Raw genomic sequence first — 26,455 nt, 5'->3', positions numbered from 1 at the left:
TAACCTAAAATCTTTATGCATGAAAAAAGTTCATGTATATTTCCATTTGTCTACTCTTAGACTTTAGTTATGGAGTAAAATTATTAATGAATGAATATGTTAAAGATATATATACATTGAATAAGAAGACAACATGAGGTGTGTTGTCTTAAATTGCTCTACACAACAACTGATCCGTTTACCCCAATTGATGTAGACAGCTTAAACCCACAAAACCTGATCACACGATGAGTGTCAGTGCAGGCAGAGATTAGCATAAGCATTGTCTAAACCATATTCTGCTGAGCAGTCAAATATGCTAATCTATAATCTGTCCTATAAAGGCACCTAAACGGAGTGTGCTCACTTTCCCAGACCAAACAAACCTTCAGCGAGGGGTGGAGAAACAAACCAGCGATCATGAATGGCACGGAGGGACCGGACTTTTACATCCCCATGTCTAATGAGACTGGCGTGGTGCGCAGCCCATACGAGTACCCACAATACTACCTGGCATCGGAAGGGGCGTTTTACTGTGTCGCCGCGTACATGCTCTTCCTCATCATTACCTGCACCATCATCAACGGCCTCACACTGTATGTGACCGTTGAAAACACGAAACTTCGAACCCCCCTGAACTACATCCTTCTGAACTTAGCCGTGGCTGACCTCTTTATGGTGTTTGGGGGATTCACGACCACCTTCTACACCTCCTTACATGGATATTTCGTCCTGGGACGTGCCGGCTGCAACATAGAGGGCCTGTTCGCTACGCTTGGCGGTGAGATCGCGCTCTGGTCTCTGGTTGTCTTGGCTGTTGAGAGATGGGTGGTCGTTTGCAAACCCTTCGCCAAATTTCGCTTCACGCAACTCCACGCCACCTTCGGTGTTGCCTTCTCTTGGACGATGGCCTGTACGTGTGCCATACCGCCTCTAATTGGATGGTCCCGCTACATTCCTGAGGGCTTGCAGTGTTCGTGCGGAGTGGATTATTACACGTTGAATCCTGAGACTGAAAACGAGTCTTTTGTTATCTACATGTTCGTCGTGCACTTCACGATCCCTCTAATCGTCATTTCTTTCTGCTACGGCCGTCTGCTCTGCGTTGTCAAGGTAGCAGCCGCCCAGCAGCAGGAATCCGAGACTACCCAGAGGGCCGAGAGAGAAGTTAACCGAATGGTAATCCTCATGGTCATCGCTTTCCTAATATGTTGGGTCCCCTACGCCAGCGTCGCCTGGTATATCTTCACCCACCAGGGGAGTCAGTTCAGCCCCATTTTCATGACCATCCCGGCATTCTTCGCCAAGAGCTCAGCGCTCTACAACCCGCTCATTTATGTCATGATGAATAAGCAGTTCCGTCACTCCGTGATGTTAATATTGTTCTGTGGAAACGATCCATTCCACGACGAGGAGGAAGCAAGTTCCACCTCAAAGTCCAAGACAGCGACCTCATCTGTCTCCTCCAGCTCTGCATCTTCTGCCTGAGGGTCACGCTCAAGGTTATTTGTGGAATACACAATTCAACTGCCTGCTACCTATGGCAGCAACTTCCCTGTAAGGACATATGGAAAATTCTGAAACGGCAGATGGAGTTGTATACTAATATATCGGTACACAGGCGTTTCAATAAAGCTCAGACTGTGAATGGGATAAAGCGATTTTATATAAAATTCAGACGCATCACACACCTAGTATTTTTGCCTCAAACTCTTAGGGTCCAATCATACATCCGGCGCAATGCAGCGCCAGGCGCAACACAAGTGTTATTAACTAGTTTCAGCCCGACACAGTTATCATTTTCATGTCCTGCGCCACATTGTTTCAATAGCAAATGCACTTACGCCTATTTGTGCGCCCATGGGCGCACTGGTCTGAAAACGAGGTTGCAAAACGTTACTATTTTGAGGCAACTGTAATAGATTGCGCCATTGCCCAACAAAAACCTGGTTTAAAGTCAATGGCGCAGTATTTATTTTTTTGTTATTTAAAGGGCACATTAATAATATGCGCCAATAGGCAAGTGCACATCGCGCGCATTCTGTTTATTGCACACACAGGGACGTGCAGCAGCACACAAACATGCCAAATATTAAAACTAAAAGGATTTCTATGTAAAAGATTATTATTGTGTACATAAAGATATGGTGGAATCCGGCTTGTCCAGTAGAAGCTTTAACCTTGTGCACAAGCAAATCCGTTTCCTCGCTAGAGAAGCGTTAAAAGGCGAATCCGCCATGGCGCGAGCACAACTGGCTTTTAAAGCGAATGGGAGATGAGACTCTGATTGGTTTACTGTACGTTCCAGCAAAAACACACCCATTACTCATTAAGAGAAGAGGGACAACCCTTTAAGATCATGCACCGGGTGCGCCGACCATTTTTCCCGTCGTTAGACTGGCAAAAGTGGATTCGGACACGCCCTAAGTGCATTTGCGCCCTGCGCTTTAGACCATGCGCTTAGATCGTTAAACTAGGGCCCTTAGTGTGCAAGAGGACCTGGGTTTAAATCCTGATTTTATACATTATATTCATAATTGGGATTTTATATATGGGAATTTAGCAAGGATGCATCAATTTGATCAAACGTGACATTAAAGACTTCTACATTGTTACAAGATATCTTTAAAAATAATGCATCATAGTTTCTACAAAAATATAAGCAGAACAACTGTTTTCAACATTGATAATAATCAGAAATGTTTCTTGAGCAGCAAATCAGCATATTAGAATGATTTCTGAAGGATCATGTGACACGGAAGACTGGAGTAATGATGCTAAAAATACAGTTTATCCATAATGGGAATAAATTACATTTTAAAATATATTAAAATAGAAAACAAATTTAAATTGCATTAATATTTTAATAATATTTCATAATACATACATGTAATAATATGTAATAAAAATATACTAATATCATAAAAAATTTTGATCCAACAAATGCAGGCTTGGTAGGCATAAGATTATACATATTATTTTTTAAAAATTATATAACCCACATATTTAATCAATGTTATGTATCAACATGAACGAATCAATCAAAATCAGTTCGTTTTAATTAATTTGAGCAGAATAAACCGGCTGCGCAGCACCAGAATATCAATCAAGTAAATGCAAACATCATCTGAGCTGTACTGATCACTGCAAAAATTCAGTCTCAATGTTATCTTTTACCAGCTGCAAAACAATGTGTGCTAAACAGGATCAAGATTAATACAAAGGTTTTCAGAGAATGAATTAAAGAATCCCTTTCTTATTAAATGTAACTGGCAATGTTGGTTTTATACTTAATGTTAAACTTAACTACAATTGAGAACATTTTGTGGCAAAACTTGACCAAACAATGATCAAGGCACCATTGACACAATGACATTGAGGCATGCATTTTCTGTCATGTATGTGAGCATGGAAAATTAAACATTTAAAGTCCAATCAATGTTTCCATGATCATTTTTTATATCACCGTTATATGGTTTTTGAGCCATGCTCTCTGCAAACAAATGTCTATGAAACTCTGTAAAAATGACCTTGAGGTAACTATAGCAACCCAGAAACCTCCTACCCTCCCCCTGATGAACAACAGAATACAAATTCAAACCAGCATAAAAAGAAGAGAAGGGCACAAATGCTAGCATATCTAGATGGATGGATAGATAGACATAGAAAAAATGTCTGGCAATGAACTTTTTTTTCATTTTTTAAAATCAGCTTAATGCAATTTAAGTTGAAATGACTTAAATAGCAAAGTTGATTGTATTAATTTACTAAAATACTTAAAAAAATAATTTACAGTGCAGACAGACAGACAGACAGAGATAGATAGACAGACATAGACAGACAGACAGACAGACAGACAGACAGACAGACAGACAGATAGATAGATAGATAGATAGATAAGATAGATAGATAGATCAAGAACAATAGTTAAGACTAATATTAGTCTTATTTCTTAGTTGATATTTCTTTGCTTGGATCGAGATGTTGGGAAGTCAGCATACTTTGCACGGCTGGAAAGCAACAGTGTCTGTAGCTTACGTCACTCCAATTCTTTTTTTCATTCTCCAAAATGTAGGCCTTCTATTCTTGGATGCAGCACTGGGACTAAAATGAGGTCAAAATAACACCAGGTAGCTCAACTAACACTATGTCATTCCAGGAATGAATCAAACACTTTTGTCTTGTGCCAGATATTAGAGAACTCTCAATCACACATAGTTCTTCTGCACAGTCATCTTTTCATCTGTTAAAAAAAATAATTTCTACCTTTTGAAATATTTAGCTATAGACCAAACTGTGCCAGCATTAACTCAATAGTTTTAAGGCCTAGATTTTGTTGGGCAAACTTAAATGAACTGAAATTTTAGTTCTGGATCTGTAATTTTTATGATCATTCTGTAAAGTTGTGTTGTTCAAGTTAGGACATACTAATTCACTCTTATGCCTAACCAGCCTATCCCTACCAGGGCTGTAGTAGAGAACAAAGTACACCTGAAGGGCTTCTCTTTTTATGCATTCACATCATTCTCTTTAAGCCGAGAAACACTCAGTCTCTTATTCATCTGATAACCCGAGAGGAATCATTCTCACTGGATTTTTAAAAAGCTGTAGACTCCGTGGGTAGTGTATTGAATCTCTTTTCCTTCACCTTTTGAACTGCCAAGAAGATAAAGAAGTCTTTGTTCTCTCCTCCTCTTTATTTTCCAGACATGTTGGCAAAGTGTTGAAGAACCCAGTGCAGTTAAACACCATCTCGATACCTCCCACACGCATCCATCTTGAATACATTTCACTGTCCAAGTTATCCTCCGCTCGATCAGCTAACTAGCCCATTTCCTCTTTGTGAGCATGAGGATTATAAGAAAGACCATCAAGATGTGTATATATACTGTTTTTATTTTTTGAACATTATCATCATAGTTTTTATTTCATTATCCCTTCATTCTTTTAAAATGATCACCTCTGAATGTACACATACTGCAAACTGTCAAAAATATACAAACGAATGCAGGCTTGTGCTATACTCTGGTCAAATGTCTAAAAAACAGTGGCACTGGGGAAGAGAAAGAAAATAAAAGAGAGAAAAGACATTGAAAGTGTAAAGACATGCACAGTATATGTCTGAGCACCACATTGACTGAGCTGCTCGGTGCATGAGAGGGCTCTCTGTAACAGAAGGTTTCAGAATCGGACAGTAGTCCAAAAGGCTGTCCTTTATAAAACAAAAGAAAAGAAAAACAAAAAGAAAACACCAAGAATGGTACTGTTAGGCACATAATCGTTTTCTTTATACATAGTTGTCAAACTCTGTAGAACTGCTAGCAGATTTATAAAAAGGGTCATAAAAGAAACCAAAATGACACTTCGATGGAAAGAAAAGAAATCATTCTTCTGCTGTTGAGAGTTGTAAAGATGTTCAACCATGAGAAAACACCAGTTTTCAAATCAATAATTTAGTATCCAGGGTCTGCGCAGTCCTTGGATGAAGGCTCGTGTGGACAGTGGGCTCTGGGTATGGTGTCCTTCCTAGTCGACCCATCAGATGCTGAGGTCTTTGGAGCTCTCTTTGTAGGCCTTCCTCCTCGGCTCAGGTACGTTGTTGTCAGCTCTACTGTAATTGGATCTGAGCGTGCTATAATACCCACTCAGCTGAGAGGCGTCTTCTTCCTCCTCCTCCTCCTCCTCATCGCGGTACCCTCCGATGGGAGACAGGTCTCGACTTAGACTCCTCGTCCGGTATGAGTATGAAACTGGTGACTCGACTCTACGGTCTCCATCCTGTCTGCCCCCACTTCTCACAGGGGAACGGCCCCTCAATAAAGAGTTGTAGCTCTGGAAGGCCGAAACCGAGTTGGGCGTCCGAACGTGGGGAAAGGTGCCGTCACGAGAAGCCCCACGGAGAAGGCTCGAATCGCGATAGGATTCAAGGTAGCTGGGTGGCTCTCTCTGTACGGTGTTGCCCAGACTGAGCCGGTCCAGGGATGTCGCCAAAAGTGGAATGCTCTCGGAGCGGGATGGAGGCTTCGGAGGAGGAGGTTCCTTTAAGGTCACATCCAGCACATCGTCGAACTCATCGTTGTAGGGTTTATCTGAAGGAGCCGTAGGGTGTCTTGAGGGAGACTGGTATCTGGAGCGTTGAGGGGAGCGGTAGGGAGATCTACGGCGGTAAGGAGAACTGCGGCGATGACCAGATCGGTGGGGTGAACGCTGAGGGGAACTGTGTCTGCGAGGGGACGAGTCGCGATGACGCCGTCTATCTGGCGAGCGGCCTTGTCTCTGGTTGTATCGACTGTCCAAGGTGTTTTCGGCACTCCGAGCTCTGCGCCTGTCTGGGGAGCGGTGCTTCCGGTGGTTCTGGTTGTGGCTGCGGTGGTGGTGGTGATGATGATGCTGTGAGTCATCCGTGCTGGACTTCTTCTTGTCGCCCTTCCTCTTGTGAGGCTTTGAAGTTCCGCTGTCCTTTCCGTGACCCTTGCTCCTGCTTTTCTTTTCGGGGGAGCGGTGTCTGTGGTTGTTGTGACGGTGATTTGACCGGTGGCCGTGCTCCCGTTGGCCAGACTCCTGCCCTCTCCTGTCGTCATTACGTGATGATTTGTGAAGGTCTGGTGGATAGCTGGACTCCGATGGTGGGTGGGGCCGACTTTCGGGAGGAGCTGCGTTCACTTCCGAAACAGTTTGTGCACCGGCGCTGAGGCCGTTGCCGCCGTTGATGCCGTCTGTAAGATATGAGTAATTATGGGTGAACTCAGTTATTTGAACAAATATCAAGTTACTGTATTTGATGGATTGTGAATGTGTCTTTATCCTTACTTTATTTCCATGAAACGCTGATATTGGTTTGGCTGTTACCATGACTAGACGACAGTGCCCCCATTAAGTACGTTTGCATGCACTTTAAAAGTTTGATATCAGTTGAACTAAAACAGTAAATCAAGGCTGGAATCCACTACATGACTTTTGCCCAGATTTGCATATTTTGGTCAGTTGGACTTCAAAGAAACTCATGTAGTGTATGATTCGCTAGCTTCAGACTATCATTAATTACAGTCAGAGGAAATCAAACATACAGTATTTGATATTTGGAGCTGATTTTAGAACACAGTGTTTTCATTTCTCATGCATCTCCTAGCAACAAGGAGCATGTCTCCGCATGGATTTGTTTTGTTTGGAATGACAAGAAAGTCTGTTAGTGTGAACTTCAGTCATTTAATGTGTGATGCCCACTTTTTGTTTGTAACCATTTTCACAGTTGGCAATTAGAGAATGATGCCTTGTGTATAAAATCTGTTCAGAGTTTAAAAAGTTGCGCAGTGTATTCCAGCCTTTAGTCTTGTGAAGTCGGACTAACAAACCGAAATATGCGACTAGAGTTCAGCTTTGCCCAGCATGTGTACATGTTAATCTACAAGCGGTTACTACAATTGGTCTCTGCATTGTAAGACAGAAGTGAAGCGAGACCTTTTTTCTAAATATTTGATTATGCTTTGCCATGTATACTTGGACAGACAGATGATGACTGGAACTCGGCTATGCAAAAGCCTGTTGTATCTGCGAGTGCGCATGTTAACGTACTTGGTGATTCTGTTTCTACTCTGAAGTAACAATTAAGAAAAGTTTTAGTGTTGATCCAGATGATGATTCTCATCTGACACAAACTCATGCATTTGCTGCTTCGGTTCAAATTGATTTTGAATGATTTAACTCCAAACATAACGGACTGGTTTTTGATAGACATGTCTATATGATTAGAAAAAAATGGATGTAACAAACCTTGCAGGCAAACATTTTTGTTCCCACAACTCTTTTCTGAAGCAGTTTAAAACTAAGATTCTACATGTAGAAGCGCTTTCGAGCTACATATTTTCTACATGCCTAAGATAGACAAGGATCCAAAGAGTCAAAGAAAATTTACCTGTACCGAGTAATGGCTTTGGTGGGTGGCAAACGTCGACAAAATAAGAAACGCATGACAAAAAAAAAAAAAAAAAAAAAAAAAAAAAACACCAGTAATAACAACAAAAAATGCATTCATTGATGAGGTTTTCATTTTGTCTGTGGTGATGTCGGCAAACCTAAATGCAAGAATGAACCCACTCATTCAGGTCACAATGTCAGGAATGGCCAGAGCACTGGCAATGCATTCTTGTGTAAATGAACTTGCAAGGGACAGTACAGTTGAGTGGAAGCCACAGCACAGAAAACTGCCAGAGATGTGATGAGACGGAACACGGGATCTACAAACCGTGGTCTGATTTTGGTAGAAAGCAGGCTCTCCTGTCTTTTCAGATCTCATACAAGCAGCGGCTTGGGGAGCAACCATCGCTATGGGTGGAAGGAAGAGCCCAGAACAACAGAAAAGAGTAGATAAAAAAAAAGAGAGAGAAGCAGAGTATTTAGATCCCTGAAACAACAGTCGTGAGAGAGTTATGCTCTTTTGCAATGGAAACAGTGTTTATTTTATCAATTAGTCAAAGATAGAGATTGTCCATAAAACGCCCCCACCCTTGAGTGAAAAATCAACAGTAACAGAGAGAGCCGGAACCAAACGCGCACACACACGCACACACACACACACACACACACACACACACACACACACACACACACACACACACACACACACACACACACACACACACACACACGCATCCTCGCCCAGCTGCAAAATCAACCCAAAGACATTGAGATGTGGATGCCGTAACAAGCTTATGTGCACAAACACACACACACCATATGAAGCAGTTTACATTGCAAACAGAAAGAAAACAAAAGTGGTGAGACATGGAAGAGAAAAATGAGAAAAACAAGTACAAAATGGTATAAAAATATACAACCTCACAGAGATATCATGTTGGTGCAGGAAAGGACACATTATATCACATTCTGAACTTGACAAAATACATGAATGAGCATCTTTAAATGGTCAAGACCGAAAACAAAACAAAAAAAACCCATAAAAAATAATTGTGGCAAATTAGTACATGAATTTTCCATAAATATTATGGAAATTGACAAGAAAAAAGAACACATTTAGATATTCACTGACATCATGCGGCACTGACATTATGCTCAATAAGTGAGTTGCTTTCTGTCTGTAAATGAAAGGATGTAACGTCCGATAACAATCCGTTAGATACACAAAATAAATTTGATAATGGAATGTGGAGTTTAAGAACCATCTGCAATGTTCGCAAAGAAGCAGTTGACATGTACAACGTGCAAAACGATCGGTGAATATGTGGAATACAGTATTGTGAGTTTTCACCGAAACGGCTAATGATACCAGAATGCGTTTGTAGTCATGGAGTCTCTTTAAAGACCCTTCTCAGTAGCTTACATTCACCTTCAATAAATATCATAAATATGTTACAACTCACTGACATGGTCATGCCACCTCAATGGAGGGCATGAAGGAGTTTATCATATTTTTTTTCTCTCTGAAAAACAATAAACGTATATCCAGTTTTAGAAACGTTAATATTTCTGCCTCCTCGCTTTGCTTGTTTTTAATTCTTGTGAAGTATTACGAAAAGCATGTGCCACAACCACCACCCAAAAGCCACATATCCCATAGTCCCCTAGGCTAGCCCAGTGCACAGAGGCAAGGGGGGCAACAGCAGCAAGAGGAAGGCCCATCACCCAGCAGGAGGTCAGAGTGCGCAGAAAAGAAGAGGTGGTGGTGTTGTCGACCCCCGCGGGGGAAACTCCTCAAGGTGTGAAGACAGGGGAGAAGGGGATGTTCTCGTAGATTGACCCACCATATTCTGGCACCGAGCCGTCCCCCCTCCTAAGGACCAGGTGGACTTTTCGGCCACCGCTTTTGATCAGTTCAATGGCACGGGCGTGCTTCATGCCCTTGGTGGTCTCCCCATTGATCTCCAGGATCTCATCTCCAACCTATGAAGAAATGAAGAGAGGATAAAGTAAGGCAATGGTACCTATATTTAGCTGTGACATCCAGTAAACATCGTCATGCATATAGAAAGCTAAAGATGAAGAGGAAGGTAGAATTTCCTTTGTTCTATTTTTCCTCTCTGCCTCTGGTTATCTGTCAGCGCTTACCATCAAGGGAATACCGTCTCCACATAAGTGGGTCTTCGGCTGACAACTCGCTGCGCTTCACAGAGTCACTGTGTGTTGCTTTCCTCTCATCTAACTTGCAGAGCTTAGTACAGCGGCTGTGCAATTCATTTGTTTGCATTGATGCTAATGGACAGTTAATCTCTCTATTTCTCATTTACTTTAAAAAGCCACATGTCAACATCACTTCAAAGATGACAATGGGGATAGAAATAAAAAGTGCGAGTCCGATGCAAGACTGGGTCCTGGGTCGGACAATGTGTTATACAGATGCTAACAGATGTTGTTCTAACTGTGGAAGCAATAGTAAATTCAATTAAATGCAACTAACTGTATTATCGTGCATAGTTAGGGGAGCTAAATAAAAGTTTTAGAAAGGAATAAAAAGACACTGCTTGATATATTATTTGTTGTTGACAAGGCATTGTGTGCAATCAGACTTCAGTAGGAAATGTATCTATCACTGTAGAAAATCATATAATATAATATAATGAACATTAAATTACCAACTTTTAAAAAGAAGAATAAAGTGCTTATATATACACATCTTTGTATGTGAGAAAGGCATTGTATACAATCAAACTTCAACAGAAATAATATAATATAATATAATAATTTAAATCAAATGAATATTTATTCATCTATATTTATTAATTTATTAATTATCTATCATAACTTATCCTAGGGCATCTTGTTAGGTGATTTAATGAATCTAAGTTCAGATCACTCATATTCAAATGCTGATTCTAATTCAAGTATGATTAAATCCTAATATGTGTATCCTGATTCATGTTCAGGGTTAGCTGCACGCACCCTCATCTTTCCGTTTCGCACGGCTGCTCCGTCCTCTGCTAGTCTCAGCACATACAGGTCCATGTTGTATTCTCGACCCCCTCGAAGGCTGAAGCCAAAGCCTTTATTGTCCCTCTCCAGATCAACAGAGTAGAATTCAGCATCCTAAAACACAAACACACACACGCCAAGGTCAGTGATGAATCTGTAATAGTGCATTTTTTTCATCAAGGCTCCCATTTCAACAAAGGGAACATAAGCCACCAGCAGGAAACTAAAATGTATTTGATAGCAACATCATCCGTAGAATATCTTAAATAATTGATCTGGCTCTGATGGTGTTTTAGTGCAAAGGTCCATCAAGAGACAGCAACGAACACATTCAAAGTCCAAAATGCCACCATACAAACATAGAATAAAAGAATCTCTAGAGTAAAATTAGTCACAAATTCGCTTTGGTGGTTCAAACATTTTACGGTCTCTTGTTTTTGACAGTCCATCAAACCACTGGCATGTCTTCTCTCAGAGGGCAGAACATCTGAAGGAGACGGCAGTGTAGGGAATGGAGTGAGCGAAGTACCTGATTTGAAGGTTGTGTCGGAGCTGGAGGGGGCGGAGCTTGTGGGGCTTTGAACTCGAAAGACTCCTGTTTTGGTTTGGTGTTGTTTCTGGGAAGAAAAAAAAAGACAAACCTTTTGTGAAATAATGAGCACTGATACATTGCACCCCCAAAAAGCCTTTGGACACTCTTAAGCTGGCTGTTTTCTATTTTAATACATTTTAAAATGCAATTTATTCCTGTGTTGGCAAAGCTAAATTTTCAGCATCATTACTTACATTACTTACCAATCTTAAAGGGATACTCCACTTTTTTTGGAAATAGGCTGATTTTACAACTCCCCCAGAGTTAAACAGTTTAGTTTTACCGTTTTTGAATCCATTCAGCCGATCTCCGGTTCTGGCGGTACCACTTTTAGCATAGCTTAGCATACATCATTGAAGTGGACAAGACCATTAGCATCTCTCTCAAAAAAATGACCAAAGAGTTTCGATATTTTTTCCTATTTAAAATTTGACTGTTCTGTAGTTACATCGTGCACTAAGACCGACGGAAAATGTAAAGTTGCGATTTTCTAGGCTGATATGGCTAGGAACTATACTCTCATTCCTGCGTAATAATCAAGAAACTTTACTGCCGTACCATGAGTGCAGCAGGCGTAATGATATCATATGACGAGCTGGGGACTATTTTCAGGCGCTGCGTCATATCATTACGCCTGCTGCACTCATGATACGGCAGTAAAGTTTCTTGATTATTACGCAGGAATGAGAGTATAGTTCCTAGCCATATCAGCCTAGAAAATCGCAACTTTACATTTTCTGTCGGTCTTAGTGCACGATGTAACTACAGAAGAGTCAAGTTTTAAAAAGGAAAAATATCGAAACTCTTTGGTCATTTTTTTGACAAAAATGCTAATGGTCTTGTCCACTTCAATGATGTATGCTAAGCTATGCTAAAAGTGGTACTGCCAGAACCGGAGATCGGCTGAATGGATTCAAAAACGGTAAAACTCAACTGTTTAACTCTGGGGGAGTTGTAAAATGAGCCTATTTCCAAAAAAAGTGGAGTATCCCTTTAAAAGACAAATGATCCTTCAGAAATCATTCTAATATGCTGATCTGGTGCTTAAGAAACATTTCTTACTATTAACAATGTCGAAAACAGTTAATTCAATGCATCATTGCAGAATAAAAGTATTAATTTCTTAAAAAATAAAAATAAAAATACTGACCCCAAACTAGTTAGCTTTCAGAAAAGCGCTGATACCAACTTTTAATTTATTATCACCAAATGCAATGAAGTTCATTCATTTTTAAATATGACTTAAGTGTTCAAATACATTTTGGAGCCACATTACATTTTTAATGTAGTGGCCTGATGTGATTTTCTTTCATAAATAAATAACGAGCAACCATCAAGAATACTATACTTTACTTAAATTACTTCAAATTCCTCTTTTTTTCCAACTCAAAATGGCTGTTTATTATTAAGTTGAGGTATGTGGCACGTACCTTGGCTCAGGTGCAGTTTGCTGTTGAGGGGTGTGTGTGGTAGTTATGGTTGCAATCTTCTCAGCGTTTGTCAGCAGTGATGCATTGGAGGACTCTGTGGGAGGAACATCAGAAATGGTAAGGAAGATACAGAAGCCTCCACATTATTACCCATAATGCATGTGCAGTGTGTAAGCGTACCCTGTGGACCAAGTATCAGAGGCCCATTTTCCATACAACAAAACATTAGCACTAGTGCACTGTGCAAGCGCACTCCAGCTGGGCAGCAGGAACACCGGCACATTTATCATTCTGGCTGTAGCTTTCTCATCACAGATTACATTACAGCCTAATGACCGAATACCATGCAAAGCCGAACACCCAATTCTCCTCTTTTGTCTGTAATCTCATATCACAATCTACCCTTGCATTAACAATTACAACAGCATGTGCTGAAGGGATAGTTCACCCAAAAATATATATTCTGTATCATTTATTTACATTCATGCAGTTCCAAACCTGTATGATTTTATTCTTTCAATGGAACATACAGTAAATTAAGATATCCTGAATAGTGTTCATGCTGTGGTTAGAGTTAGAGCAAGTTTGAATAAAATTGAAAAACCTAATAAAGAAGATCAGATTTATTGTGAATAATGACAACATTTTCAGTTTTGGAAATTATTGCACAAGTCATATCTCATACACTACCAGTCAAAAGTTTGGAATAATAATGATTTTCTAATGTTTTTGAAAGAAGTCTCTTATGCTCACCAAGGCTGCATTTATATGATAAGATATTATTACAATTCAAAATAACTGGCGAAGCTGAATTTTCAGCTTCAGTGTCACATGATCCTTCAGAAATCATTCTAATATGCTGATTTGCTGATTATAAATTACTGTTGGTGCTCACTTGCTAATAATGGTTCTTATTATCAATGTTGAATTTGTGGAAAGCATGACAATTTATTCTTATGATTCTTTGATTAATTGAAAGTTAAAAACAGCATTCATTTGAAATACAAATCTTTTGTAACATTATAAACGTCTTTACTGTCGACCCTAACCCTAACCCTTTAAAATAAAAACCACACTTACCCTACATTTTTGAAAGGTAGTGGTTTCCACAAAAATATTAAACAGCACAAAAGTTTTCAAAATTGGTTATAATAAATATCTTGAGCACCATATCGCATATTATTATGATTTCTGAAGAATCATGTGAGACTGAAGACTGAAGTAATGGCTGCTGAAAATTCCAGGAATACATTACATTAAAAAATATAATAAAATAGAAAAGTTATTTTAAATTGTAATATTTTTTAAAAAAATTACAATTTTACTGTTTTTACTGTATATTTAATCAAATAAATACAGTCTTGGTGAGGATAAGAGACTGAATGTTTAACAACATAATATATATAGATATTTTTGGAGCTAGACAGACTGTAGTCATTGTGTGCTTTTGTCAAAAGGAAAAAAGCAGCTTAAACATTCTTCAAAACTTCTCATTTTATTCGTTTGTGGGTGAACCACTGTACTAGTTTAATTGATCTTGGATTGTTTGCTTTGACTGCATCAGCCTAACTCTTAAATCAGCTGTCACCAATGAAACGCGGACTGCTGTTGCTTGCGCTCAAAGCTGCTTTAATTCCGCCCCACTGGGCAGTCACTGTGGGGGCGAGAGGGGACTTTGATGAGTGCACAGCCCGTGAATCCCACCGTCTTAAAATAGCCTTTCCCCATCACTCTGCTGGGAACAGACTTTGGTGTTCTCTCTCTTTCCTCATCTCATGGTTTTATCTTCCTCTTTTCTCCACTCAGAAAGCACAAAAAAATGCATAAACTATAAATGATGCATAAATTAAGCGCAGAAACCAGTAAGAAACCAAAAGACTTCAGTTTAGTAACTGCAGTCAAGTAACATTCAGGGAAGCAAAAAAGAAAAACTGCCCACAACGAACCGTCTTCGCTCTCCTGTAAACACAACCAGACGTACACATCCACATTCTGTCAATTTTGGAAATTCCCATAGTATGCCAGCGCTCTCCGATTAAAGAGTATGAAGAACTCAGACGGACTCCAGTGTATTTGGCATCACATATTACAGCAGAGCCGAAACTTCACTGGAAACTTCACTTTTTTTATTATTGCATGCCGCCTTCCCTCTGAGGAAAACACTCAGTATTGTGAACAAACACACTGGCACATGCATGCACGCATATACCATGAGCTCTTACACCATTGGCCAAAACTCACGTTTTTGAGGGGGAACCAGTGTCAGTTCTGGCTCACTTGGTGCCCTAGGTGAGATGAGACTTAATCAAAGAAAATAAAACACTTAGTACAACTAATTAGTACTTAGATATAGGTCAGAGGAAGAGTTTTTGTTTAGCATTAAAAGCGGGGGGGAGTCTATACATAAATACATTTTATATTCTATGAATATATATTTTTCTATAAACAAATATATAAACAAACATATTTTTCTCGCAAATAAAATATGATCCTAAAACAATCCTTACTTTTCACTTCTGACTTAATTTCCAAAGATGTAATTTTTCTTAAAAGTTGCATAAAAAAATACTTGTTACTTGTCACGTCTGATGTATGTTCTGCTTCAGTTGGACTTTGAGTTAGTTTTGCACAGTTCTCAGTTCAGTTTCCTGTGTTTTCTTTGTTTACGCTCTTCTGTTGCCATGGTTTTCGATTTGCCCTCATGCGTCTCACCTGTGTCTTGTTAATTATCTAGCTAAGTCCCTAGTGTTTCCCTGTGTATTTACAGCCCTTATTTTCAGTGGTTCTCCGTCCGTCATCGTCAATATATATTGTTTTTTGAGAAGTTCAGAGTAATCTGAATGTTTGGCTATTTTGATTTTTGTTATTTAATAAAGTATGCAGCACATAGATCCTGCTGCAAGTGCAAGCAATGGTGTCACTACTAAAATCTCTGGGGAAACATTGAAATGTGCATGACGCTTATGCACGGCTGTGTCTTTGTACCTTTTGGTGTGCCATCTGTCAATATTACAACAGCACAATACGAAGGTGTTCTGCCTCTAAGGTTATAAGAGCGTGTGTTGCATATTCATTGTGTTGATCCCCTCACAGGTTCCTGTTCATTATTCTTCTTCTAATAAGGCTGAATGTACCGTCTACATTATTACTGTGAGACACACGAGAGCAGTGTGCTAAGATGCCGTGCTATTACACATATTGCGCACACCCACATGTCCAATATGTTCTCATCACAGCTATGCTGTTGAGCGAAGGGAAAGAGAATGAGAGAGAGAGAAACTGACCGTCTCCTGGAATGATCCGCAGCGTCACCGTGTTTCCAGCCTCTTTGATCAGGTTGACGATATCCGAGTGGGACTTATTGGTGATGGAGCAGGCGTTTACAGCCAGGATCCGGTCTCCAACTTTTAGTTTCCCGCAACGGTCGGCTGGGCTTCCCTCGATGATGCGACCTATTTTATGAGGCATTGCCACACATGCGTTTCCAACTTTTGGCCAACAGTGATTGAGCATGTATGAGTTTGAATTAAGATGGTTATGTTCGTTTTTTATTTATTTTTTTTGGTGGGGATGGAGAAAGAGAAACAGAAAGAGAAAAGAGAAAGAGAGAATGTGTAGGGGTTAATACATCAAGCCACCAAGCTAAAGTGCCAACATTTTCATAGAATGCCCACAGATTATGCCCTGGAAGCAAAATACACCTCAAAAGAAACTTGTGACAGATAAAGGCATGTTACTGAGTGGGAGGCAAAGGGTCAATAGCGCATAGTAAATCTGCTGAATTTGGCGATATTAAAGACTTTCGGATGCATGCTAGATCACCCTGAGCATCGTTTCAGTAGCGCTCTTCAGATCCTTTGAATAATCACCACCGCTTTTGAATTATTCATTATGCAAAAAAAGGTGTAAACTCTTGAAATTCCCTAAGAGAACCGCATTGTACTATAACTCTGCCTGTGTGATGAATTATGAAAAATGACTGGATTAGGATTATTCAAATTTGCCTTTTGTGTTTTACTTACTGCAGTGCACCCCTAAAGGTGCCGTTAGCCGTTTTGCTCATTTCTGCCATTTTGCTGAATTTAACCACATGTCCTCCATTCAAAAACGCCTTCCAAGGTTTGCAAATGCATAAAATGTTTTCCAGTCAGTAGACACATTTCTGATTGGCTAGTTTTCTGATGCCAAAGAAAAGGACAAAAATGTAACCCCCCCTGACTCGTTTCTTTGCCTGTTTAATTTTTAGAGCTGGCACAGAGACAGATGTGATATCTGCTAGGTTATATGTATACTAATGGCAACAAAAATAGCTTAAGGTGTCATTCACACAGAATGCGTTTTCTGTGTGAATGGAAAAATTAGATGCAGGCCAGTGGAAGGGCAAAAAAAAGCAAAGTCTTGAGACGCGTTTTCAATTATTATTATTTTTTTTTACTAAAACACTGGGTTTTTATAGTTGATGCCCAATGTCGCTAGCTGAGCAGAAATACATAATCATGTTTCGCTTGGTCCCCTCAAAGTTGCGTTGGATTTTCTCCTTAGTGTAAAGGTTGAGGGGTCCACCTGTCACTGTTTTCCATGTTCATAGAGGTAGTTCATGGAGTAAATATACGGCCTATAATCGGTGTGTTTACACAGCTTTTTTAAAAATGGCGGGTTTTTCTAAATAGGGTTTCGCATGCGTCCGGTCAATCAGTGTTCATTTACTGTACGTCACTGTTAGTTCCTACTGTATAGTGCTGGTTTAGACCCTACTCTGAAGAAGGAGCTAATTTGGTTCCCCCCAAAAAGCGTTCCTAGAGCTAAAATCAGCAATCCACAGTTCCTGCGGTGTGAACACACCAAAAAGCGAGTACTTCCGCTAATAGTTCTTGGAACTATGAAAAGGTTCCTCTGGTGCGAAAGCCCCTATTGTTTGATCCCCATTTATTGTGGTCTTATGCACGTTTAAATGCTGCGATGGCACTTGGACAGGATTTTTAGTACAACTATAAAATTGAACCTGTTACGCTTGTCACACTGCTATGAAGATGATTTGTAGTTTGATTGTAATACTAATGACTGGAACTCTGCTTGCTCTGAGGTTCTCGTTCACAGTGACTTTGGCTCAGGAACTCTTTTCATTACTGTAGTAAACGAGTGCCAAGCACTGCTCCCTCTCTTTTATTCCTCTCAAACATGGATCTGTCATTCCTCTCTTCCATCATAACGCTCTGAACAAAACTCCCACGTGGAGTCACCATCGAGCCTGCTGGATCCAGTGTACACTTACGTGAAGGCTGCCAACGGCGCTATTGTGAGTTTAAAGACTGAACACAACGAAGGAGGATCTGAGTATGTAAACATGGGATGTCAATACTTCATTTGCCTTTTCACTAACTTGATCTCTTTATCAATTACAATTGTTAAAAAAATGATGGCAAATGCTGTTGGCAACTGCTGTGATTAAATAATGAGATTTGGACAATGTAAATGCCGTTTCACTAACTCTACAGCCATCTTGTGTAATGGAGACTTGTCTAGCTTTGGGAAGTAGAGCGGAAATACAGCCTCAAGAAGAGAGGGTGGATATCGACCCCACTTCAGGCAGGCATTGCGCACACACTGCCTTTCGAAATAAGAAAATCACAGGACATGCAGATTGGCGTAAGGAAAATACGAAGAACCCACACCCACCAAAAAGAGAAAAAAAGTGAAAACCAAAACCAAAGCACCATTCAGAGGCAAAAAGCTCCAAGAAGAATGTGAATCTCTTTCTCTCCTTTCCTCTCTTTAAAATATAAAAGAAGTGAATATGCAAATATGTGATTGCTTGTTCCCATTTATGCATTTGGCAGACGATTTTATCCAAAGTGATGCACAGTGCATTCAAGCTATGCATTTAGTCATTTTAGTGCTTTCTGGGAATCGGCATTGCTAGCACTATGGTCCCATCAGCTGAGCAACAGGAACACTAGTTTTTAGAACACTAGAACACTAAAATTATAGGCAGATTAAATATATTCTGTCTGGATATTTAATAAAAAAAAAAAATACATGGTAACACTTTATTTTACAGTGCCCTTGTTACATATGCTACATGTACTTACCATAGCAATAAGAGTAAATTATGCATAATTACATGCAATTAACCCTCAACCAAAACCTAATCCTACCCTAACCCTATAGTAAGTACATGTAGTTAATTATTATTACTCAGTACTTAAATATATAATTACACTGTAACACGGACAGCTTAAAATAAAGTGTAACCAAATACATTAATGACAGTTTAACAATTCAACAAACTTACCGAAAGTGGTTCCCGCTTCAGGCCTCGACACTGACGACACAATAACAAATCCGAATCCTTCGTTCTCTCCTCGTTGGATCTCCACATCGTAGGGCTGGATGGCATTGGGGACCACCGTGTTGTTGCTGCCGCCTCCACCTCCGCTGCCGATGCCGCTAGTGGAGCCCGACCCGGAGCTGACCGTGTTGAGGGAGTTCTGGCTGCCCTGTGGCGTGCGCTTCTCCTCGGTTAGAGACGGGGCTTGTGTGCTGCTGTGGTGAGAGGAGGCTGGAGAAGGAGGCATCTCACCATCCACCTTTGCCACTGAGGAGGAAGAGGGTTGGGGGAGGGTTAGGAAGGTCACTCTGAGAGATTTATTTTCTGCAAGTCAAGGAGAAACCACTTCAGGACAGGCAAAGGCTGGAACTCAATCACGTTTATAATCTATGCACCAAACATGCTTCTGAACGGCATTAGTTGGTTAAATATGTAAACTTATTTTTGCCACAAAATTAAAGGTAATTGCGACTTTTTATCTCGCAATTCTGACTTTTTCTTGCAATTGTGAGATCTATAATCGTAATTGCGAGTTTATATCTCACAATTGTGAGAAAATCTGAATATAAACTCACAATTCAGGCTTTTTTTCTCGCAATTCCGAGTTTATATCTCGCAATTCTGACTTTATTTCTCGCAATTGTGACTTTTTCTCCGAATTCTGAGATATAAAGTCCGAATTGGAGTTTTAAAGTCTGGATTGCGAGATATAAACTTGAAACAAAGTCTGAATTGTGATGTATAATCTCGCAGTTGCCAGAAAAAAAAATTCGACCTGTGAGCTAAAAAGTTGCAATTATCTTATTTCTTCTTTATTCCATGGCAGAAACAAGCTACAGTAGTTAGGACATGTAATTAGATCAAATTAAAATTTCCCTGGATGTATAAAATATCTTTGCTCTGCTCTTGCATTTAGGTAGGTGATCCTGGATAAGTGAACAAGGTTAACTTATACTTTGAAACCTGACATATGGGACTCAGAGCCCCGCATAGATTAATTAGCCAGAGTCAGCAGGCGTACTCTCATTAACATGTGCCATGAACTCTCATTTAAATAAACTCTGTCTGATAGGAATGGATAATCAGGCCGCAAAATCCTGCATAATTCACAATTCCACTAGTCATGCTGGTCATTACGTAAGGGATGTAGAGTGCAACATGTAAGCTGTAATTAACACTTCCTCTGGAATTAACATACTGATATGAATGACATATGATACTGTACTTTAGGTACAGATTATCTTTTCTGGTCATGAAATACTGCAATGACTCTGATTTATTAATACATAAAATGTACAATGTTGTCCAAAGGTTCGGGGTCAGTAAGATTTATTTTTTTATTTTTTTAAATAAATACTGTTTTTCGCGAAGAAAGTTATTTCTGTTTCAGCTGTAATAATAATAATAATAATAATATTAAATGAGCACCAAATCAGCATATTAGAATAATTTCTTAATGAACAAATGAACAAATAGTTAGTCAGTAACTTTATAAGCAATGTATGGTTAGATTACATGCAAGAATAATAGTTTAAACTTTCCAAATGTAAGTGACATCTACGGTTCAAATCAACCCAAAGTTTTCTTTTTCTCCACGTTCAACACATGTTGTACATTTCCTGCATTAAGCATTCGAAACGGAAATATGAGCAACTAAATGTGGTTGAACGTTTTTGTGACAGTGACTGACACTGGCTTATCATCATCTCTGCAGGTGACCCATTGACCGGTTTCTCACAATAATGAAGTAGTATAAAATAAAGAAAAACAGCTAACATAATTCTGTTGTCACAGGGACAAAATATATTTTTCAATAAAAATGTCAAATACAGTTTCATGACTAGTAATAAATATTTATGGCCCGTAATTTGTCTCAACAAAAATAATATTTTGGAGCCTGCTTACATCCATATCCAGTCTTGCGTCTCACAGTCAGGTTGACGTGACCCTGTTTTGCGGCTTGTTGCATGAGTTGAACGACTAGCTGATGGGATTTTCCCACAACAGCCGTTCCATCCACACAAATTAGCTCATCTCCTGATCGCAGACGCCCATCTTCATCGGCAGCTCCATATTTCACAATGTGGCCAATGTAAATCTGTACAAACAAACACAAAAAGAGAGTTAACAAGAGTTCTGAAACAAATCTGCCTTGGCCAAACTGAACTTCAACCCTTGAGGTTCATCACTTTTCAAGCTCTCTGTCAGTGTCGTGTCAAGGGGGTTTTAACTTCACTGAAACACTGAAATGTCTGATTATTTTAAGTCTAATGGTTGTGAAATGTTCTCCAAATAGTAAAACCTCTATGGATTTTTTTTTCATCCCTTATACCAGCAGAAAGAAGCAGTATTGTGGACAGCTCGTTTTTCATTCTTCAAGGACTAGAGTCCGAGAAACCAGCTCATCAGTTCAAAGATGTAACGTGGCCTCATTAAAGGGAAGAACTGGTGGTCTGAGAGATATATTCTGACTGATCGAGGCTGTGCTGCACACATCAAAGCCTTTGTCAACCTACACACACAGGGCAGATGCTTTCACTGGGAACAAGTTTTGCCAAAAGCGGAGTGTTTGTAATGTGCACATTTCACATAGGAATGGGTATCACACACAAGATGTGAAGACTTGAAGACTGATTGTGAGATCTTGGTTATGCTTGGACTATTACATTTGGAAAATCTTCAAAGGGTCTATATTTGGTGGGTGACTTTGGAAAAGTCAAAGAGTGTGAGTGATTTTATACACAAGCATTAAAAAAAAAAAATAATCTGTCTGGAATTATAACTAATTAAAATAAACCAATTAATGTTGTTACGTTTTTATAAAATATTTTTGAAAAGTAACTATTAAAATTGTTTTAGTTAATTGAAATAACTTTAAAAATATGAATATTTGATTAATAAAACAACAACTAACAACAGCCTTGACAACTAACTGAAATAAGTTGAAGTATTAAAATTACTAAAACTGAAATAAAAATAAATAAAGCTAAATTAAATATTCAAAAATCTAATAAAATCAAATAATGGCAAAAGTACAACAAAATTAAGAAAACTAAAATGAAAACTAAAAGAAATTTTTTAAATAATATAAATACTATATTTATTGTAGGTTTAATTTTATTACTATACTATACTTATGACAAATGGACAAATCCATACAAGACAATAAATAGCAGTAGTAATGTTTTTTAATTTAAACAAATAATGGTGTTGAGTTATATAATATAATATAATATAATATACTATAATATAATATAATATAATATAATATAATATAATATAATATAATATAATATAATATAATAACCTACATATTTTAGGCCCTGTAAGTGGTACATGTTTTTTTTTAACCAATTTTAAAAACTGTTTGCCGTCATCATTTCATTTGAAATGGCCCTGCGGTAAGACAAATGTGTTTAAAAAAAAATCCATGTAGGCAGTATGACAGTATGTTTAGCTCAATTATATTTAAAATTGGTTTAGATGGCCTACAACGTCAGACCACAGGAAATAACTTTATGCCATCTACCCATAACCACAGCAGATTAAACGAATTAAACAAATAAACAACTATAATAAATATCAATAAATGAACAAACTAATGAACACAATACTCGCAGAACTGCACAAATGAGGCCTGCACTCATTTCTTTGAACTTACCGGCTCGCCAGGTTCATTGCCTCCCAGGATCCTGAATCCAAAGCCGGTATCTTTTCTCCACAGGAAAATATCCTGCTCCTGGTAATCAGGTACTGAAAAGGAAGAAAAATAGCTTGAGACCGAGATCAATTCACCTGCAGAATGACGCACAAGCTTTGATTATCCCGATCCTGCCTCTTTCAAGAATGGCTGCTGGTTCAAGGAAAAGCGAACAATGTCACTTTCATGATTGCATCTAGTTCTCACACATCTGGATTTTTTTCTAATTGGTTCACACCAATGAAGATGTAATATAATGACTACTCTGCTCCAGTTAATTCACATATTACAATCCGATTATCAGGTATTTCCATCTGAGAAAATGATAAGCACTGACACACGTGCTTAAATCTATATTACAGATCAAGTGAAGCAGAAGAGAGAATCCAGAGGTCTTTTGAAGCAGATGTGCCCTTGAGCTTACACCAACGCCTGTGTGCCGGCTCCACCACAGCACTTCCATGTCAAATCAGTCAGGACAAGCACCAGCAGAGCTTCCCCCTCATTTAGACTTAAAGTCCTGCAGACATCAGCAATCTGTCAGGTTTTACATTATTGACCCTGTAGCTCTCCAATGCATCACATGATGTTCTGTCAGGGGACGCTTATGCCTGTTAAGTAGAGAGAGCTGGAAACCGTGGCTCTAGGCAGCTTTTACCGGAGATCTTTTTTTAAATGTGCTTACCTTTAAGAATGGGCTTCGGTTAACGTAAGCTAACAACAAATGATCTGGATTCGTGATTCTGCTGCAAAGCTATTGAAATGCAACTGGACGTGTGGAGCAGCTGCCAGACACAATGACCTCCGTCTCCAGTCTAACCAGATGTGCAGCAATTTACTGTAACAGAGACAGGAAGTAGAATGGCTCCAGAGCCATTCAAAATGGCTGCTGCATGGGCAATTTTCCCACACCGTTCGATCTCCATTAAGAAGCAAGGACGGTTGTGGCAGACTCTGCAAATTGTGCATTATGGCATAGACCTTACATTCATTTGTGTTAAAGCCTCTCAATGCAGCTGCTCATTGAGTTTATTGAACTGAATGATTTCAAGCTGGTCCAAAAAACCCAATCAAAAGTCAATGATTTATTTCTCAATCCGTTCAAGGACCGCAACAGTCTGATTATGGAACGGGCTCCCATTAGCCGGTTTTGTTGAGTGACTCAAAAACACACACTTCAACCAGTGAAGCCTGATTTTCAAACAAATTATTCTAATGATTTGGTTCTTTTTAGTCAATCAACTCCCAAATGAATTATTTCAATGAGTTTTTAGAGAATCAAAAAAACATATGGCGCAATCAGTGTAGACCAATTCCCAAAAGAATGACTCTAAAGAGTCAATTCTTTTTAGTATATAGTTTTAACTTTATTATTGAAATTATATCTTTTGTCTACTAAATTATTTTTTTCCCATTAAGGAAGAGTAGTTAAAATAATTGTTAATGGAACTCTTAAAGGGGTCATCGGATGCCCATTTTCCACAAGTTGGTATGATTGTTTAGGGTGTTCATGTAAAGTTTGTAATATACTTTGGTTAAAATTCCTCAATGGTTGTGTAAAACAACACCCCTTTTACCTCCTCAAAACCTGACCTGTTTCAGTGCATGTCTCTTTAAATGATAATGAGCAATTGCTCACCTCTCTTCCATGGGGGTGTCGAATGGCTGAAGGCATGAAACAGAAAAATGGCTAATACGGGACAGTCCGTCAGTGGTCGAGGGCAGAGCATGAGCATTACGACATCATAGTGCTCAGAAAATTCAAACGGCCTGATTATTGAGTGTGTTTAGGCTTTTTGAGGATTAAAAAAATCCTCAAAAATTGTGTCCACACACAGCAAAGACACACTTATATGCAAACACCATATAAAAGTGGATTTTGCATCCGCTGACCCCTTTAAAGAACTGTAATAGTTAAGAGACGTCAGAACCCAATTCTGAATGATTCCCATCCCTATAGTCCCTACATCCTCCTCCTTAAGGGACTTACTAATGAGAAACCCTAACAAAAACAGAGACAATGAAGACACTCCAAGTTAGCACAATTTTTCCAACCCAAACATTGGAGTGCTCCATTCCACAGCCTCTTAACATCCGCTGAAAGATATTCTTGTTAATTAGCCCCTCTGCTCTCTGGCACACATGAAAGTAGTATTGGATTCACTGTCTTCCACCACTACCAATTATATGCACATTTGTCAAAAGATGTGTTCTAGAGCGCGCTGGAGCGTGTGAACGTACTGATGGCAGGGAGAAGTGTAATTGGTCAGAAGTGCCTCAGTGTTCATGTTGGCTTCTCACTGGCGGTGAGTGAGTAGGCAAAAGCAAAGTGAAGGATAGAAGGAATGGGAAAGGCTAATGAATAGCTTTGGAAATACAGATGACAGGTTCATCCGAACACAGCTCTCTGATCACAACAAACACAGACGATTCGAACTGACGGCTAATGGTTTACATTAGGCTTGGACAGCTATTTGGATCCTGAAAGACTACAGCCGTGTTCAAAAGGATGTTTGATGTAAATGGAATTTTTAGCGTTCTCGCCACATTTGAAATGCACAAATAACCTAACGTCACTACTTAATATACATAATATTGAGAAACCATGAATATAATGTTTGGCTGAAAATGTATATTTTGTTTTGTATAGATTGACTGTTAAAATTAGCATCAACTGTTAAAATCACATTGATATATAAAGACAACTGCTTTAATTTTAGACCAAACCGACCATGCATTATTTTTGTTTACACCAAGGTTAGATCATTTTTTTCACCAGCAAACATTTTCAATCCCCAAAATGTTGATGTTAATATTTAGCTTAATGGCAAAGCAGAACCATCAAACAAGAAATACAGCCTGTTCCCAACCAACTAACCAAACCTGATATCCCAATACCAACCAAACATAAACCCAGTGATCCGCTGCCAATGCACCCGCCACCAGAATCCCATATTACTTACGCCTACTTTCATACATGCTCCTGGATTGGGCCCAGATTTTAAAGGGATCTGGTTTCTTCTGGAGAGTTCCGTCTACTGGAGGGTCCTGTGGCAGGCTTGGAAGGGGCTGGGAGGGTGGAGGTGGGGCGGCCGACTCGTTGAGCAGGGCCTGGGAGGCGTGGAGGGGAGAGTCTGTGTGGATGCTGCGCTGACTGGACACGCTGTGCTGGGAGCTGCCCTGACTGTCCTTGCGCTCCAACTGTTGCTGTGTGGGGGGTAAAAATTAGAGGAAACATGAATAGAGAAGAAAAAAAAGCACCACAACATCATCTTTAAGATGGAGTGCAAGAATTGAATAAATGGGGAGAAGGCAAGTAAAAAAAAAAGAAACAAAGAAAGAAATGTGAATGAATGAGTTGAAGGACAGAATGACGCAAAACTCTCTATAACCATTCTGTCAGGATTCATTCAAGCCAAGAATTAAATCAACGCATTCAACTATCATTCAACCTCACCCTTTCAACAAATACCTTCCAAGCAACTCAACTCAGTATTTTTGCT

General features: G+C 39.4%; 2 protein-coding genes across 20 annotated transcripts in view; one reads left to right on the top strand and one right to left on the bottom strand.

Annotated features, from left to right (window-relative positions):
- Positions 1-399: 399 nt before the first annotated feature.
- On the top strand, positions 400-1,467 carry rhol (rhodopsin, like; the record flags this gene model as incomplete). Its single annotated transcript, XM_081358342.1, has 1 exon — positions 400-1,467. The coding sequence occupies one exon, from the start codon at positions 400-402 to the stop codon at positions 1,465-1,467; it is 1,068 nt and encodes a 355-aa protein (XP_081214468.1).
- Positions 1,468-4,854: 3,387 nt separating this feature from the next.
- magi1b (membrane associated guanylate kinase, WW and PDZ domain containing 1b) overlaps positions 4,855-26,455 on the bottom strand; it is a 137,039-nt gene continuing 115,438 nt past the window's right edge. For 8 of the 19 annotated variants that reach the window (XM_081358303.1, XM_081358313.1, XM_081358312.1 and 5 more), the window contains 10 exons: positions 25,916-26,159; positions 22,914-23,005; positions 21,158-21,350; positions 19,217-19,519; positions 16,209-16,412; positions 12,925-13,018; positions 11,432-11,519; positions 10,873-11,016; positions 9,738-9,876; positions 4,883-6,695 (listed from right to left, as the gene is read on the bottom strand). In XM_081358303.1, coding sequence (XP_081214429.1) covers positions 5,518-6,695; positions 9,738-9,876; positions 10,873-11,016; positions 11,432-11,519; positions 12,925-13,018; positions 16,209-16,412; positions 19,217-19,519; positions 21,158-21,350; positions 22,914-23,005; positions 25,916-26,159 — 2,679 coding nt within the window. In that variant the 3' untranslated portion in view covers positions 4,883-5,517. Of the gene's footprint in view, positions 6,696-8,409; positions 9,877-10,872; positions 11,017-11,431; positions 11,520-12,924; positions 13,019-15,165; positions 16,413-16,493; positions 18,862-19,216; positions 19,520-21,157; positions 21,351-22,913; positions 23,006-25,915; positions 26,160-26,455 lie in introns of those variants that run through there. The other 11 variants (XM_081358315.1, XM_081358318.1, XM_081358308.1 and 8 more) reach the window with 9 other exon arrangements.

This window comes from Scardinius erythrophthalmus, assembly GCF_964197995.2.
Source record: "Scardinius erythrophthalmus genome assembly, chromosome: 25".
Classification (NCBI taxonomy): domain Eukaryota; kingdom Metazoa; phylum Chordata; class Actinopteri; order Cypriniformes; family Leuciscidae; genus Scardinius; species Scardinius erythrophthalmus.
Note: the sequence above shows the minus strand (reverse complement) of the source record. Positions and strands in the feature narration are given on the sequence as shown.